Raw genomic sequence first — 14,746 nt, forward strand, 5'->3', positions numbered from 1 at the left:
AGCATGAGGCAGCCCCCCCGCCCCCATCATGGTGCTGTCCCTGATGGCCCCTTATGGTGGGAGCTGGTGACGAAGGGCGTGGCCTAGATGGACAGAGCCTCCCGATGCAGCCCAGTGCCAACCGTTGTCTCCCTGTGGTCAGGACGGGGTGTCCTGCGGGAACCAGTCAGATGCACTGCTGGGCAACCTGTGTGGGTGCCAGGAGGGGGGGGGGGCGGGAATATGGGGACACCCTCAGTTTCTTAGGCTTTACACCCTGTACTTGGGGGAATGTCATGGGAAAAATGAACCAACTCCCTTGACTGCCAAGGGGCTAAAACAAAACCCTGCAGTGGTCAGGGACTCAGAAGGGGTGGCTTAGAGACCCTCCCCCTGATGCCCCTCGGAGGCTAGCGCATTTTCCCACAGCTCTGCCTACGGACTCAGACACAAAACTTTCACCAAGAACATCAGGCTCCTGCTACTGATAATGACTGGCAAGTCCCAGAAGAGCCTGGGCAGCGGCAGGCCCTCAGGGGCCATCCTCCACCTCCTCCATCACCTCCTCGTCCATCTCCTTGTGATCCTCCATGTTGTTGTGGCGCATCTGCTCCGGCATGGTGCACATCAGAGGGATGCCCAGGCCCTGGTGCACGGCGTCCACAGTGCGCTGGCTCACATAGTACGACACGTTGGTGGAGGGCACTCTCTTCCGCATCTCCTCCAGGTACTCGTAGGCCTGGGTCACACACAACAGCCGTGACCGGTCAGCGCACAGTGGGAACAAGGGGCCCAGCCCGGGGGCAGAGTGAACAGGGGAGGGACACCTTTGGTAAAGGGGCTCGGTGGCCTCCCGGCCTTCCCAAGCGTTGGTGGCATCTGCGGACAGCGAGGCTCAGGCTCCGGTGGCCGGTGCTGTGAGCTCCCCCAGGGAGTCCCATGGGCAGCCTGTTACCAGGACCCTGTGTGTCTGGGGACCACATCCCAGAGGGTCCGCCCACCCTGGATACACACAGGGAGACCTCGAGGAAAGGATGGATTCATGTCTACCGTTTGTTTCATTCACTCTGGGGTGTGTGCTTGTTGGGCCAGAGGGCCGGCAGCAACATACAAATGGTTTGTCTTGTGTATTTTGACCAGGCCTCCAATTTACCCCAGTTAATTGGCCTGTGGTTAGTGAGTCTCATGTGTGCGTGGTCCTTGGCCCGGGGCTGGTGAACTATGGGATTGTCAGTGGTTTTCCTGTAGGACTTCCTCTGGTCCTACCAGTGGGAATATGTGTGTGTGGGGGGCATGGGGGCCGCACAGCAGCTCGGGGTGGGGTCTGAGGCAGGACGGGTGTGCTTACACCTGCTCCACCTGCCTGCACCCACCCACACCTCCTTACACCTGCTCCACCTGCTCACCCACAGGGAGGGTCATGTGCAAGCACAAGGAGCTGGAACAGGGCCTCACGTGGCTTCTACAGGTACACTGAGTATCAATTCAGAATATGAACAAAATTTCCAGGAGCTTTTTGACTTTATGAGGAAATAATCACATCTTAGCATTTCTTAAAGATGATAAAATTTTAGAGTGATCTTATTTCAGACAGATATAACTCTGATATAAACAATAAAGATCATAAAGATAAAATAGGGTGTTTGGAGGGATGGGGGATGCAGCGTGCAAGTGCCCAGGAGCCCTCCAACGATGGAAGGAGACATCCAGGCACCAGGGACGCCCCTCGGTGTCTGCTGAGGGCCAGCTGTGAGCCGTGCTGGGCACACAGGACACAGGTACAAGGGAGGACCAAGCCAGGCCACTGGGCGCTTCGGTGAGAAGCCCGGCCCAGCAAGCGTAGAGGGAGTTGGGCAGCCGTGGGGTTTGGGTTGGGGAGCCTACGCAGAGGGGAGGGGGTGGGAGTCGGTGGGGAAGCCAGAGAGAACACCTGGGGGCGAGGAACGACACAGCCAGGCGCACTGGGGGCAAGGGAAGCAGCGTCTCCAGAAGGAGGGTCGGCAGTCTGTCAGGATTGGACTCAGGATGGGGCCATGAGGACCGAGCGGGAGGGACGTCCCAGGGACAGGGAGACCCTGGAGCAGCAGTGGGGGCTTCTGTGTCCCCTGCCCCCACCCGGGGAAGAAACTCATGCAGGCCTATCCTTTCTCAATTTATTTATAGATTTTTTAAAATTTAAAGTTACTAAATCCTACGGGCTTCAAACAAGGCTTGAGACAACAAAGAATTTGGTGAAATACTTGAAATGTGATTTTTCTGTTAATTTTGAGGATTCAGTGGTCTGAGCATCTCTGCAGTCCACTTTTGTTTTATTCTCCAAAAAAGAGGGAACCTGTTGGGATTCACTTTAGAGCTGTTTCCCCAACAACAAAAGGGGTCGGTGAGTGGAAGTGGCAGGGCCGGGAGGATGTGAGCAAGTTGGCTGGGAAGTCTGAGTTCATGGTGCTGACCCCCCAGACCTGGGCCACGGACGCTTGGCTTTCCTGGGAATCTGGGAACTGTGCCCCGTGAGGCCAGCCTGGCCCACTGGCAACGCTTCTGAATGAGTTGTCAATCCTGGGTTTGCCAGCACTTGGGAAAGGAAAGCGGGGGTCCCTCGGGGTCACTGCAGCCTCACCAGGAACTACCTGCGAGGGACAGGCCGTGGGCAGAGCACGTGGACTATAGCACAGTCTGTGTGCTGTCCTTTAAAACATGAAGGGAAAATGCAGCCAGGTGGGGTTCTGCTGCTGGTTTCAGAGGACTAAGACCAAAAAGAACAAGGACAGAGGCTTCTGGGGAGGGCAGGGTAACTCACATTAGACCAGCCCCCCTCCCAAACAACAAGGACAAACTGGGCAAAATGCAAAAGGCTCTGGAGAACAACCGTGGGCAGGTGGGCAGGGGGAGCCGACACTTGGGTGAGTTTTCTGCTTGTAACTTCTGCCTCGGGGAGGCCCAGTCAGGGCCACTGGGGGAAGTAAAAGGCACAAAGAAACTGGCCAAAAGAACCAGAATCAGAACTGCATCCACCACAGCAGCTGGCATGTGAGGAAATGGTGAAGACAGTTGTGGAGCAGACAGATTCCGAGTGTGGGCTCTGCCCTGACCTCTGCTTGACCCTGACTCTGCATGTGGTGGGGACTGGCCACATGCCAAGGAGCCTGAGCAAAGCCACGTACTGAGCAGAGAGCCCTGCTGTCCACCACGGTGGAGGGGCTTACACTCCGAGCTCAACAAAGATGGCTGCCTAAGGAAAGCAAGACAGAAAGAAGACAGCAGAAGCCAGGGTCTCTACAATGTGTTATCCACAATGTCCGGGATACAAAAAACTGCTGGACATAAAAAGAAACAGGAAAACCTGACCTATACTCAAGAGAAAAGACAAATAATGGAGACCAACTCAACATGTCTAGATGTTTGAATTAGTGGCACAGACTTTGGAGCAGCAATTACAACTATGCTCAGGAGTATAAAGTGTTCATTCTTAATCAACAAATAGGAAATTTTAACAGAAAACTAAAAAAAAAGAACTAAGTGTAAATTCTAGAACAGAAAAATACAAAATCTAAAATGAAAAATCTGCTGGACAGGTTAACAGCGGATTGAAGATAGCCAGAGAGAGTCAGTATATTTGAAAATAGTTATGTTACCTAATTCAAGTAATAGGAAGAAAAGATTAATAACAATGAACATCAATTACAAATGTGTATCCACTTAATATGAAAAGGCCTAACACTTAACTGGAGGCCCAGAAAGAGAGAATAAGGCAGAAAAAAAATATTTGAAGGAAAAATAATTACAGATTTCCCAAATACAGTCACAAAAGGATCAAATTTGTTTCCAAGTAACTTACCCTTATCCCAGGAGAAAACTCAACAATACTGAAAAGAACACACACACAGACTCCAGCACTTGACAACCTAAAACATTTACAGTGTCTGGAATCCAATAAATAATTGCAGACCTGCAAAGCAGGAAAATATGAACGTCATAACAAAGAGAAGAATCGACCAATAGGGACAACCAGAATTGACATGGAGCTGAGGACTTTACAGTAGTAAATATTTCATGTGCTCAGTAAGGCAGAGGAAAAAGCAGAATAAAGAGACACAGGAGATGGAGGGAGGAGAGCCGGTTCAGACCCACTGGAGGTGAAACTACGGAAGGAGCAATAGCAGAGCGGACTCTGCAGAAGGAAGACAGTCAACTTGCAGCAACAGCAAAGCAACCGCCCCAAATGAAAATAGGAAAAATTCTGGGAAAAAGAATGAGTTGAGCCAGGGGCCAATATATACAAGTGGCTGGAGTCCAGAAGGAGGGGGAGGGCAAGGGATGAAAGGGAACACCCTACAGACGGGGAGAAAACACGGCAGCTCGCACATCTGATGCAGACAACGTCCAGGCCACACTCAATAAGAAGACAAACACCCAGTGAAGCAAGGGGCAGTGTGAGCACTTGCAGGAGGGGACCTGAGCAGGGGCTCGCCACCAGCCACACAGACAAGGTGTGTTACAACCACAGTGAGACACCACCACACACCCACCTACATTGCAGCCACCACCAGCTGCATGTCCACCCAACACTTGGACTTTCCTGATGAGATCGCTGGGGATGTTAGCCAACAGCATTTCTTGTGTGTAATGAAATGTTTTGACATTTGCACAACCCAGTGAACCAGTATTTTCCAAACGACCACCATGATGTTACAAAATCATGTATATGTAAAAGATGGAAGGTAGACCAATGGGTTTTAAGGTAACAAGTACAAAAAGCATGCTGACATGGTTTCAGATTGCTCATTGCAACTAACTTAGGAAACACCACTTGTGGAGTGTGGTGTGGTGTCTAAGACCTGCGAATACTTGACAGGGCTGCTACAAGGTCCTCCCCTTCTCACCTACACATTGGGGTGAAGCTGGGTTTTCATCACAGATTTCGTATTTCAGTGAAAACTTATTTTACCACATTGAATGCAGAAGCAGACATGGAGAGTCTGGCTGTCCTGTATTACGTCAGACATTAAAGAGATTTGCAACAATGTAAAAGTTACTTTTCTCACTAAATGTCTTTGTTTTGAAAAATAGTTCTTTTAAATGAAAATGTTACTTATGTTACCATGTAGTGGGTTTATTTTATTTTTAAGTAAATTAACAAATATTTTACAAATTTATTAGCTTATTTTCTAATACAGTAAATATTGGTAGATATAACCCACATAAAGCTCTTAGGGTCCTCAATAACTTCCCCAGCGTAAAGGGGTCCCAAGACCAAAATGTTTGAGAACTGCTCTGTTAAACTGAATTATCAAAACCCTTCCACAAAGAAAGCTCCAGGACCAGTGGGTTCACTTACACATTCTATCCTACATTTAAGGAAGTGACACCCATCTTACATACACTTTCTCAACTCCAGGAGGTGGGCACCCCAAGTGTTATTAGCAAACTGAGGAGTGAAGGGACAGGAAAGGATGTCTGTGCCTGTCAAATGGCTCAGAAAATACCCATTTTATGTATAAAATAGAAAATTTAAAACATAGAATGAATACATAAATGTGGCAAAATGTTAAAAAAAATGAATCTGGTAAAGGGTTGGGTTCTATTATTCTTGTAACTTCTCAGTTTGAAATCATTTCAAAATAAGAAAGGCTGAAAAGTCAGAAAGAAAATCAAAACGTGGGGAGGTGCCTCCCCCACTGCGAGCTCCGCAGGGGGCTCTGCAGCCGGGATACCCCCATCACCCCGCAACCCCATCAGCCCCAGGTGCGGCCTCACCGTCTGCAGGTCCTCCATCTGCACGTGGTGTTCAACCAGGAAGCCGTATACGTCCCCGACGCGGACGGTGCTGTCCAGGTCCGGCTCCTCCAGGAGCAGCTTGCACTGCCTGACCGACTCCTTGGGGTCCTCGGTGTATGTCCTGCTGGGAGCAGGGACATTCTGAGCCCCAACCCAGGGCACGGCTACACGTCAGGGGTTAGGGCAGGCTCTCGGCCTGGAGGATGCAGCTTTTTTGTTTGTTTTGTTTTTGTTTTTTTGCGGTACGCGGGCCTCTCACTGTGGTGGCCTCTCCCGTTGCGGAGCACAGGCTCCGGACGCGCAGGCTCAGCGGCCATGGCTCACGGGCCCAGCCGCCCCGCGGCATGTGGGATCTTCCCGGACCGGGGCACGAACCTGTGTCCCCTGCATCGGCAGGCAGACTCTCAACCACTGCGCCACCAGGGAAGCCCAAGGATGCAGCTTTTGAGAAGGTAATTCCCGTGAACTAAATTAATTCTTTATTGAGTCAATTCATAAATTCACTAATTTGTTTTAACAAAACGTATTGACCGCTTGCAGGGCTGGTACTGGTGCTGCACTAGACTCTGGAGGGCACAGCCTGTCAATGCCAGTCCCGCCCAGGGAGCAGCCTGGAGGGTGACCTGGGGCAGAGAGGCGAGGGCATGGAGGGGGTGCGTCACTGTGGGGAAGCGTCAGGGAGGGCAGCCCAGGCAAAGGCCAACGCAGTGACGCCCAGGGTCTCCGCAGTGCCTGGTGCGGTGCGTGCAGGTGGGGGTGGGACCAGGAGGCCCTGTGAGTCCCCCACAGGCTGGCCCTCTGGCCCCCGCATTCCCCTCCCTCTGTCCAAGCACCCTGCCCTGTGGCTAAGCCCCCTCCCTCCTGCAGCCCTGACGTTCCTGAAGCTACACATCTGAGTGCGGGAGCACCCTTCAAAGAGCCCCACTCCATAAACAGCATTCAAAATGTTTTTGGAAGTCTTTGGAAAGCCTCTTCTCAGATAAGCAAAGTGCTTTCATTGGTTTGGCAGAAGCTGAGCCCTGCTGTCCACACAAGGGTCTTGGAAGCACTGGACTAGCTGCCAGTAAGTAAAAACTAAGACCCCAGACACATTTGGACTTGTGGCCTGTCCTAAAACAGGCGGCGTGCTGCCCGAGCCTCCACCCCACGGGCCCCCTCCCCAGAACCACCTGCTGGACCCCTGCACGCACCTGAGCAGGCCCCGGGCTCCCCTCAGACACAGCCTCTCCTGACACCAACCTGCCTCCCCCGACCACCACTTTCCTCCCTCAAAGGTCTCGGCTGTTTCTGGAACAACCTCCCAAGAGTCGGCCTGGTTCTGCAGGAACCAGAGGAGCCCCGACGTGCACAGAGCAACGGCACACCCTGCCCTTCCCATCCAGCTGTCCAAGGAGTTCCTTAGAAGAATGTCCACTGGAAGTGCCGTGCTGCCCCACGGCTGACGCACCTGTGGGCCTGCATGAAGCGCTTCACCAGTGCCATTTTGCTCTGCAGCTGCGCCAGCCTGGCCTCCTGGTCCAGTGGGCTCCTGGCCTTGGCCTTGGACAGGCACTTGTAGGCCTCAGTCAGTGCCCCGTGGGCCTTGTCGTAGTTCTGGTACTCGTCGATCTCTACCTGCAGGAGGAGGCGTCAGGGCCCATGGGTCCTCCATCCACCCGGGGCCCCTGGAAGTGGGGGGTCGGTACCTGGGCACAGGCATCGTAGAAGCCGGCCAGGAGGTCCAGGGCCCGGCCCTTGGTGTAGAAGCTGATGATGCTCTTCATGATCTCCGGGTCCTTCCGCCAGTCCAGGGACTGCAGGTAGTTGGCTGCCATGATGTAGATCTCCTTTTGCCTCGAGACGCCAGCAAAGAACACAATTTTCTCAGTGTCCCCAGACTTGAGCAGTGCTCTCATGGCCTGGACAGAGAAAGAGCCGGGCTGGCCCCTTCCTGGCAAGGTGGACAGAGCTCCCGCCCGATGCTGCAGGTGTGTCTTCAGGACAAGCGAGCTCTGGGCTGCAAAGTCTTGGCAGGCGCCCTCGGAACCCTGCCCAGAAGCTCATCCCACAGGGCACCCATGCGCCGGGCCGCACTCACCTTCAGCCTGTCCCCTGCCTGCGTGTACTTCTTGGTGGCCAGGTGGTAGTTGCCCTGGCGCATGCAGCAGCTGGCAATCTGCTCCAGCAGCTCACGCCGGGACTCTTCAGACAGCTCCTTGCAGTCCTTGGACACCGTCATCTTTTCAGCCATCTCCTCAGTGATGGTCAAGTTCTGCTCCAGGCAGAGCTGCAGGGCTTCGTGATACTGGGAAGGGCCACAGAAACCAAGGGGCAGTCACCTGTGGCCTGGGGGAGAGCCACACCTCCCCGCCTCCTGGGGTGGGGGTGGGGGGAACAGTGCGGCCAGGTGGGGGCACGTGACCTTCTCTTGCTATTGATACTCTAGAGGCAACCAAGGAAACGTGCAGCCCAAAAGGAAGTTATATTCGTTATGGGAGGAAAAGGAGACCAGAAACTAATTTTCTTCTATAATTCTTTTCAAAGTAAGGAGTTTAATTAATTTAATTAACTTTCCTTAAAAATTCTAGAAAAATTATATATTCTTCACTTAAGAACGTGTCTTGGGGGGCTTCCCTGGTGGCTCAGTGGTTAAGAATCTGCCTGCCAATGCAGGGGACATGGGATCGAGCCCTGGTCCGGGAAGATCCCACACGCCGTGGAGCAACTAAGCCCGTGCGCCACAACTACTGAGACCACGCACTGCAACTACTGAAGCCCGAGCGCTCTAGAGCCCGCGAGCCACAACTACTGAAGCCCGTGCGCCTAGGCCCATGCTCCGCAACAAAGACACCGTAATGAGAAGCCTGCGCACCGCAACGAAGAGTAGCCCCCGCTCGCCCAACTAGAGAAACACCGTGCACAACAACGAAGACTCAACGCAGCCAAAAATAAAATAAATAAAATAAATTTAAAAAAATAAATAAAACAGCCCATTGTGGATTAATAAAAAAGAATGTGTCTTGGGAAGAAAAAGAACTATATCTTGGAGATGATTTGCCCTGCTGACGGCTGTGCTGGGAACCTGCAGGGCATCCTGCCCAGACTCAGAGGGGTGGTCCTGCAGGTGCGGAGGTCCTTGTGCCTATGCCACTCACTCGTGTATAAGTGTGTTGTTAGCATGACTGCTGACGATAGGAAGCACTGGACCAAGGAAGATGTGCTTGTCACCTGTGGCAGGCGCCACTGCCATGTTCCTACCCGCAGCCTGAGCACAACTGTTTCCCACTACAATCTGGCGGGTTTTCTAGCCTTTTTACTTTACTAGCCTAATTCACAAACAATGGCATCTCCTCACGTCTGATCTGTATTCCCCTGATATGAGTGAGTCTGTGTATCGGACATTCAGGAACCATCCAGATTTCCTTTTTTTAAAACAAACTGACCATATTCTTTGTCCTTCCTCTTGAGTTGTTGGGAGATTTCTTATTGGTTTATAGAAACTCTATACATATTAAGAAGATTGGCCTTTCGGGATATAGGTAGAATACATTTTTTCCCATTTTATTATTCATCTTTGCTTTGTTTATGCTGTGTTTTCCATGTGCTATTTTCAAATTTGTATTTGGTCAAATTGATCAGTCTTTCCCACTATGGCTGTTGGGTTTTGAGTTGTATTTAGAAAATGCCTTCCCTCCTTCAAGGTCATACGAGACACATGTGGCTTCTGGTGGCACTGGGCCGCCTCCCTATGCACTTAGATCTCTGACCTGCCTGCAGTTTCCTCAGACGCAGCAGATGAGACGGGTTTAACTTCACTTTTCCCAAGTGGCCACCTGGCTGTGTCAACCACATTCACCGAAGGGCTCATCCCCACTGTTGTGAGATGCTCCTCCACCACATGTAAATGTGCATCCGTATGTGGCTCTATTTCTGGATTTTCTAGTATTTCCTACTGATCTATAGGCCCGATCACGCACTAAACCCCAATTATTCTAGCACTGATATAGTTTATGATCTGGGAGGTTTAATCACCTCTTGCTATACTCTTCTTTCCAGATTTTTCTCGGCTCTTCTGGCTTATCTGGTTTTCACTGTAAAACTACAGAATCCACTCATCTAACTAGAGGAAGCCCTGTGGTATTTTTCCTGGGGTCAGAGTCAGTCTGAAGCGGCCTTAGGGGAGGCCAGTCAGTAGGTCTCTCTAACCAAGTACGTGGTGTGTGTGCCTTTTCACTTGCTCAGGAATTCTCCTATCACTCATAATGAGAGACCACACTGCAAGCGTGATTCTGGCTGCAGGAAAAAAGATCTTCCAATTAGGACAGGCTGATTCTGGGTGACTAACCATTTTCTATATCTCCATTCAGTTTCCATCAAGGGGAATTTTTCTCCTTAAGGAAGATTAGTGCACATACCCATTAAGACGGCTACTATCAGAAACTAGAAGATGGAGTGTTGCGGAGGATGTGGAGAAACTGGGACCCTGGTGCTCTGCTGGTGGGAGCATCAAATGGTTCAGCCGCCGTGGAAACAGTGTGGCGGTTCCACAGAATGTTAGAGCAGAGTTATCATGTGACCCAGCACTTCCCTCTCTGGGTAAATTCCCCAAAGAACTGAAAGCAGGGTCTTGAAGAGATGTTCGCACATTCATGCTCATTCACAACGGTCAAAAGGTAGAGAGAATTCCCTGGCGGTTAGGACGCTGCGCTCTCACTGCCGAGGGCCCAGGTTCCATCCCTAGTTGGCGAACTAAGATCCCACAAGCTGTGCTGGTGTGGCCAAAAAAAAAGGGTAGAAGCAACCCGAACGTCCACCTGTGGATGCTGGACAAGCCAGGTGTGGTCTGTCCGTGCAGAGGGATATGGTTCAGTCTCTAACAGCAGGGACCTTCCAACACACGCTGCAGCGTGGACGGCCTGGGGGACGCTATGCTCGGGCGAAAAGCCAGTCGCAAAGACAAGCGACTCCACTGACACACGTCCCTAGACTCACGCTCAGAGAGACAGAAAGGCGGAGGGCGCGTGCCAGGGGCCGGAAGAGTTTGAGTTCTGTGAGACCAGTAGGGTCTTGGAGATCGGCTGCACGAACACGTGAATGTGCTTAACACCACTGAGTTGTACACTCAAAAGCCCCTAAGATGGTAACTTTCACGTTATGTGCTCTTTACAACACACACACAGAAGAAAGTGGACTCCTTAGCTATGACTGGAAACAGGCGGCGAGTCCCGCACAGGCCGGCCTGGCCTTCCTGGTGAGCGTGGTTGGTGAGGGTGGCCGCCTGCCCGCAGGGCCCGTACCTTCTTGGCGGCCAGCAGCAGCTCCACCGCCTTCTCGTACTGACTGTGCTCCAGGAAGAAATCGGAGCAGCGGGCCAGGAGGGCGGGGTCTGACTTCTCGTCCAGGTCCTCTGCCACAAGCTGCAGGGCCACAAACTGCTGTGTGGCGAAGGCCAGCTCCAGGGCCTTGGAGAAGTGGCCGGCCTGTGGACAGCGGGGGAGCTCTGAGCAGCACCGTCTGGGCGCCCCACTGTGCCCGGGGCCTGGAGCGGGTGGCCTCACCTTGTGGTACAGCATGACCGCCTGGTCCATCTGCTCGCCCTTCTCCTCGTAGTAGCGTGCGGCCTCGATCATGTCCTTGGGGGAGCTCAGCAGGGCCAAATTCATAAGCTGGTCATCCAGGCCGTGCTCCTGTGGGAGCACAGAACGTTGGGGAACTACCTGACATGAGGGCTCTCCGCCTTTTCGACTTTTCTTGAAGTGGGACCCTGGGCTGGAACACTTTTATGGATGCAAAGCGTCCAATGGCCTCCTAGGTAGATCTACTGAGTACGAGGCGTGAACAGCCTCCCTGCTGCTCAGGAGCCTGGATAGCAGGGAGCGTCCCCGAGCGCACTTGGGCAGAGTGAGGCGTGAGACGTAGACACCTACCTGGGTAGGGGTATGACACTCACGACATGAGTCTCCAACTTTCTGTTTGAAACTCTCTCAACAGAAGGTGGGAAGCAGCCTCCCCCACCCGGAGGCGCTGGCAGGGGCTGGGCATGCACCTTACAGAGGCGGATGGCATTGTTGAAGGCCTGGGCGCGTGTGTAGAAGTGCACGGCCTGCCGCACCTCGTCCTGGCTCTCGTACTGGCGGGCCAGGTGGTAGGAGGCCGCCCAGTTCCCGGTCTCGCTGGCTATCTCTGCGGCCTAGAGACACCAGGGACAGGGGTTTTGCGTGCAGCCTCCTCTGCCAAGCAGCCCGCCTCCCTCCGGGGCTCCTACCTTCTGGATGTTGCCCTGGAAGCAGTAAACGCGGACCAGAGAGAAGTAGTCGTGCGCCAGCTCATAGTAGCGAAGTGCGGCATCCATCTCGGCCTGGCTCTCCAGGTACTGGGCCCACCACCTCCACAGGGTCCTGCGAGGAGCCGCATGTGCTCCCTCAGGCCCCTCTCCCGCCGAAGTGAGCCCTGGGTCCCACACCAGCAGCCAGGAGACATGGACGCTGGGCGGATGAGCCCGAGTGAGGTCCCTGGGGGAGGCCCCCGCCCGGTGCCCTGGGGACCAGCTCACGTGTGAGGCTCTGGGGGGAAGACCTCCCAGGCCCAGCCACTCACTTGTCCTTCATCTTGTTGATGTATAGCTCCAGGGCCTGCAGGTCCTCTGCCAGCATCCGTGGCACCTCGAAGCGGTGCGTGTCTGATTTCTCGTAGCTGCGGGAGAAGAGAAAGCGCCGCTCACTCCCTGGTTCAGCTTGCAGCTCAATGGCCTGTGCACCCGACTAAGAGCTCCACCACTAGCACTGTCCGGGGGGCACAGGCCCGACCAGCGCTGCAGCCTAGAGACCCAGAGCCTGGCAGGTCCTCCTAAAGCACAGAGCTCAGGCCCCCCCAAAGCCCTCCCACCGAGATGGTGCTGGTCCGGATCTTCCTCTGAGAACCTCCGAGGCCCCCTCACTGGGGCAGCAGAGGCAAGAGGTCCTGGCTGCCCGCCCGTGCTCACTAGCTGAGGGCCAGGCTGCAGTCCCCGCTGGCCTCCAGGTGCCGGGCGTAATTGTAGTAAGTGGTGCGCAGGTGCACACGGTCGTGTCGCTCAGCCAGCTCAATGGCCCTCTGCCACTGGCCCTCTGCCTGCAGGAGCCTATTGAGGAGGTCGTAGCGCCCGCATTTCTTGTACAGATGCTCCGCGTCCTCCTGAGGGAAGGAAGTGTGCCTGTTGGCGCCGACGATGCCCCCAACGGCAGCGAAAAGTCACCAGGGATCCACCGTGGCAGGTGGCAGGGCGGCCAGGCCATCAACCCGCCCACGACTGAGACCACAACACACCCTGGGTGGGATGGACACTTTGGGGCATGGGCGGGGATGGTCAAGACAACACTGGAGAGGGCAGGCCTGCCCGTCAGCCAGTGGGTCTGAGCTCCACCCAGACCCCATCAGACCTGTGGGTGTCTGCTCCCGACTGTCCCCAGCCCGACAGTGAGCTGTGCCCGGCCACTCGGCCTGCATCTCCTGCGACTTCCATCGGCCTCTCTGGGCCACAGGGGTACAAGGGGCCGTGAGCTCCGCAAACACGCAGGAGGCAAGGAGGGGACCGGCGTGGAGTGGAGTGGCCTCGGGGGCTCTGCAGGGGGCTCCCTCCCCCCACCCCCATTTTGGCCTCAGCTTGTTTGAGGGGGTTTCTGTTCCCTGCAACCCAAGGGCCCAGACAAGCACACACTGTGTGTGGGAGGCTGGCCTGCCCATCGGGGTGGTGCCCACTCACCAGCATGCCCAGCTGTATGGCCAACACGGCCACCCTGGCCTCTGGCTCTGGCTCCTGCTCAGCCTCCCGCAGCGCTCGGGCTCCGCGCGCGTGGCCCATGTGCCCCAGGCACACCTTGGCGACATCCAGCCGCTGAGTCTTCACGCACATGCGCGCCATGTTCTCCCAGACAGCCTCACTGCAGTGAAGGACACGTGGCTCCAATGAGCTGCCGCTCCCATGACTCGGGCCCCAGCAAGACCCGTGCCAGGCAGCACGGGGACCCGGCTGGACACATGGTCTCCGAGAAGGGGGCCGTGTGCGAGCCCAACAGCTTCACCCACAGAGCAACGTGGCAAACTGGGGCCCACATGGCCTCCCGGGAAGAAAACGGGTGAGACACCCGTGTCCTGAGGGTGCAGGGGCTGGTGTACCTCTCACGGCTGGCCCTGGGGCCTGCTCCTTGAGCAGGCTCCCTCCCTCAGCCACAAGGGGTCCCGTGAAGGCCCCGGAGAGTGTCTTGTGCAGGCTGCCAGGCCCCACTGTGCCCCTCAGTGAACACTTGCTTCTCCCCCCGGCACCCGGCACCTCTGTCCCAGGCTGAACTCCTGGTGCTCCCTCCACCCTCACACAGAGCCCCTGGGTCAGGCGGGGAGTGGGGTCCCCCAACTCCAAGGACAAGCATGACACCCAGGTGGGCCTTGCCATGTGCTGAATGGAGGCGGGGGGCCCGGGGACGGACCTGCACAGCTGCCCTCTGACACCCCTGGCACAGGCTTGGGCTGGGCTCTTCCTTCCTTGTTTGGAGGTTTCTAGCATCTCTCTCCCTCCAATGCTGATGGGGGCTCCTGCCCGTCCCCTAGCAGGTCCCAGGACAACCTCAGACCCAGGATGGCCTCCCTGAGAAAAGATGCTGGCAGGAGGGAGGAGGCTCTGGGGCCCCTCCTCCTGGGGCTTCATCCCCTGATGACCCCAGAGCCCTGAGGAGAACAGACCAGTAAGTAACTTCTGGGATGCGAGCGGCTGGTGGCCCTCAGGATGCGTGAGTCACTGTGGACTCCACCCGTCCGTTCTCAAGGAGCCCCTGGGCGAGCAGCGTGGAAGCAGGGTGCCAGCCACTCCCGACAGCCTTTCCGTGGGCAGCTTTATCCCATGTGAGTCCTGGGGTCTGTGCATCCAACCGAAAGTCCATGTGGACACCCGCCTAGTCCCCACCAGAGCCATGAACGCTTCCTGCTGTCTGGTAGCGTCTGCACCCTGTCAAGTGAGGGGCAGATGGGCTCCGAGCGGCCC

At 55.0% G+C, this 14,746-nt stretch overlaps 1 protein-coding gene across 7 annotated transcripts in view; it reads right to left on the minus strand.

The window, feature by feature from the left end:
* Window positions 1–80: 80 nt before the first annotated feature.
* IFT140 (intraflagellar transport 140) overlaps window positions 81–14,746 on the minus strand; it is a 70,196-nt gene continuing 55,530 nt past the window's right edge. For 2 of the 7 annotated variants that reach the window (XM_029219984.1, XM_029219981.1), the window contains exons 18-28: window positions 13,475–13,652; window positions 12,716–12,906; window positions 12,331–12,426; window positions 11,999–12,131; window positions 11,780–11,923; window positions 11,031–11,420; window positions 7,832–8,038; window positions 7,440–7,652; window positions 7,202–7,368; window positions 5,734–5,875; window positions 81–718 (exon numbers count right to left, since the gene is read on the minus strand). In XM_029219984.1, the coding sequence (XP_029075817.1) occupies window positions 512–718; window positions 5,734–5,875; window positions 7,202–7,368; window positions 7,440–7,652; window positions 7,832–8,038; window positions 11,031–11,420; window positions 11,780–11,923; window positions 11,999–12,131; window positions 12,331–12,426; window positions 12,716–12,906; window positions 13,475–13,652 (2,068 nt within the window). In that variant the 3' untranslated portion in view covers window positions 81–511. Of the gene's footprint in view, window positions 719–5,733; window positions 5,876–7,201; window positions 7,369–7,439; window positions 7,653–7,831; window positions 8,039–8,725; window positions 11,421–11,779; window positions 11,924–11,998; window positions 12,132–12,330; window positions 12,427–12,715; window positions 12,907–13,474; window positions 13,653–14,746 lie in introns of those variants that run through there. The other 5 variants (XM_029219983.1, XM_029219982.1, XM_029219980.1 and 2 more) reach the window with 5 other exon arrangements.

This window comes from Monodon monoceros, unplaced genomic scaffold, assembly GCF_005190385.1.
Source record: "Monodon monoceros isolate NGI ecotype Baffin Bay Population unplaced genomic scaffold, NGI_Narwhal_1 Super_Scaffold_13, whole genome shotgun sequence".
Lineage (NCBI taxonomy): Eukaryota > Metazoa > Chordata > Mammalia > Artiodactyla > Monodontidae > Monodon > Monodon monoceros.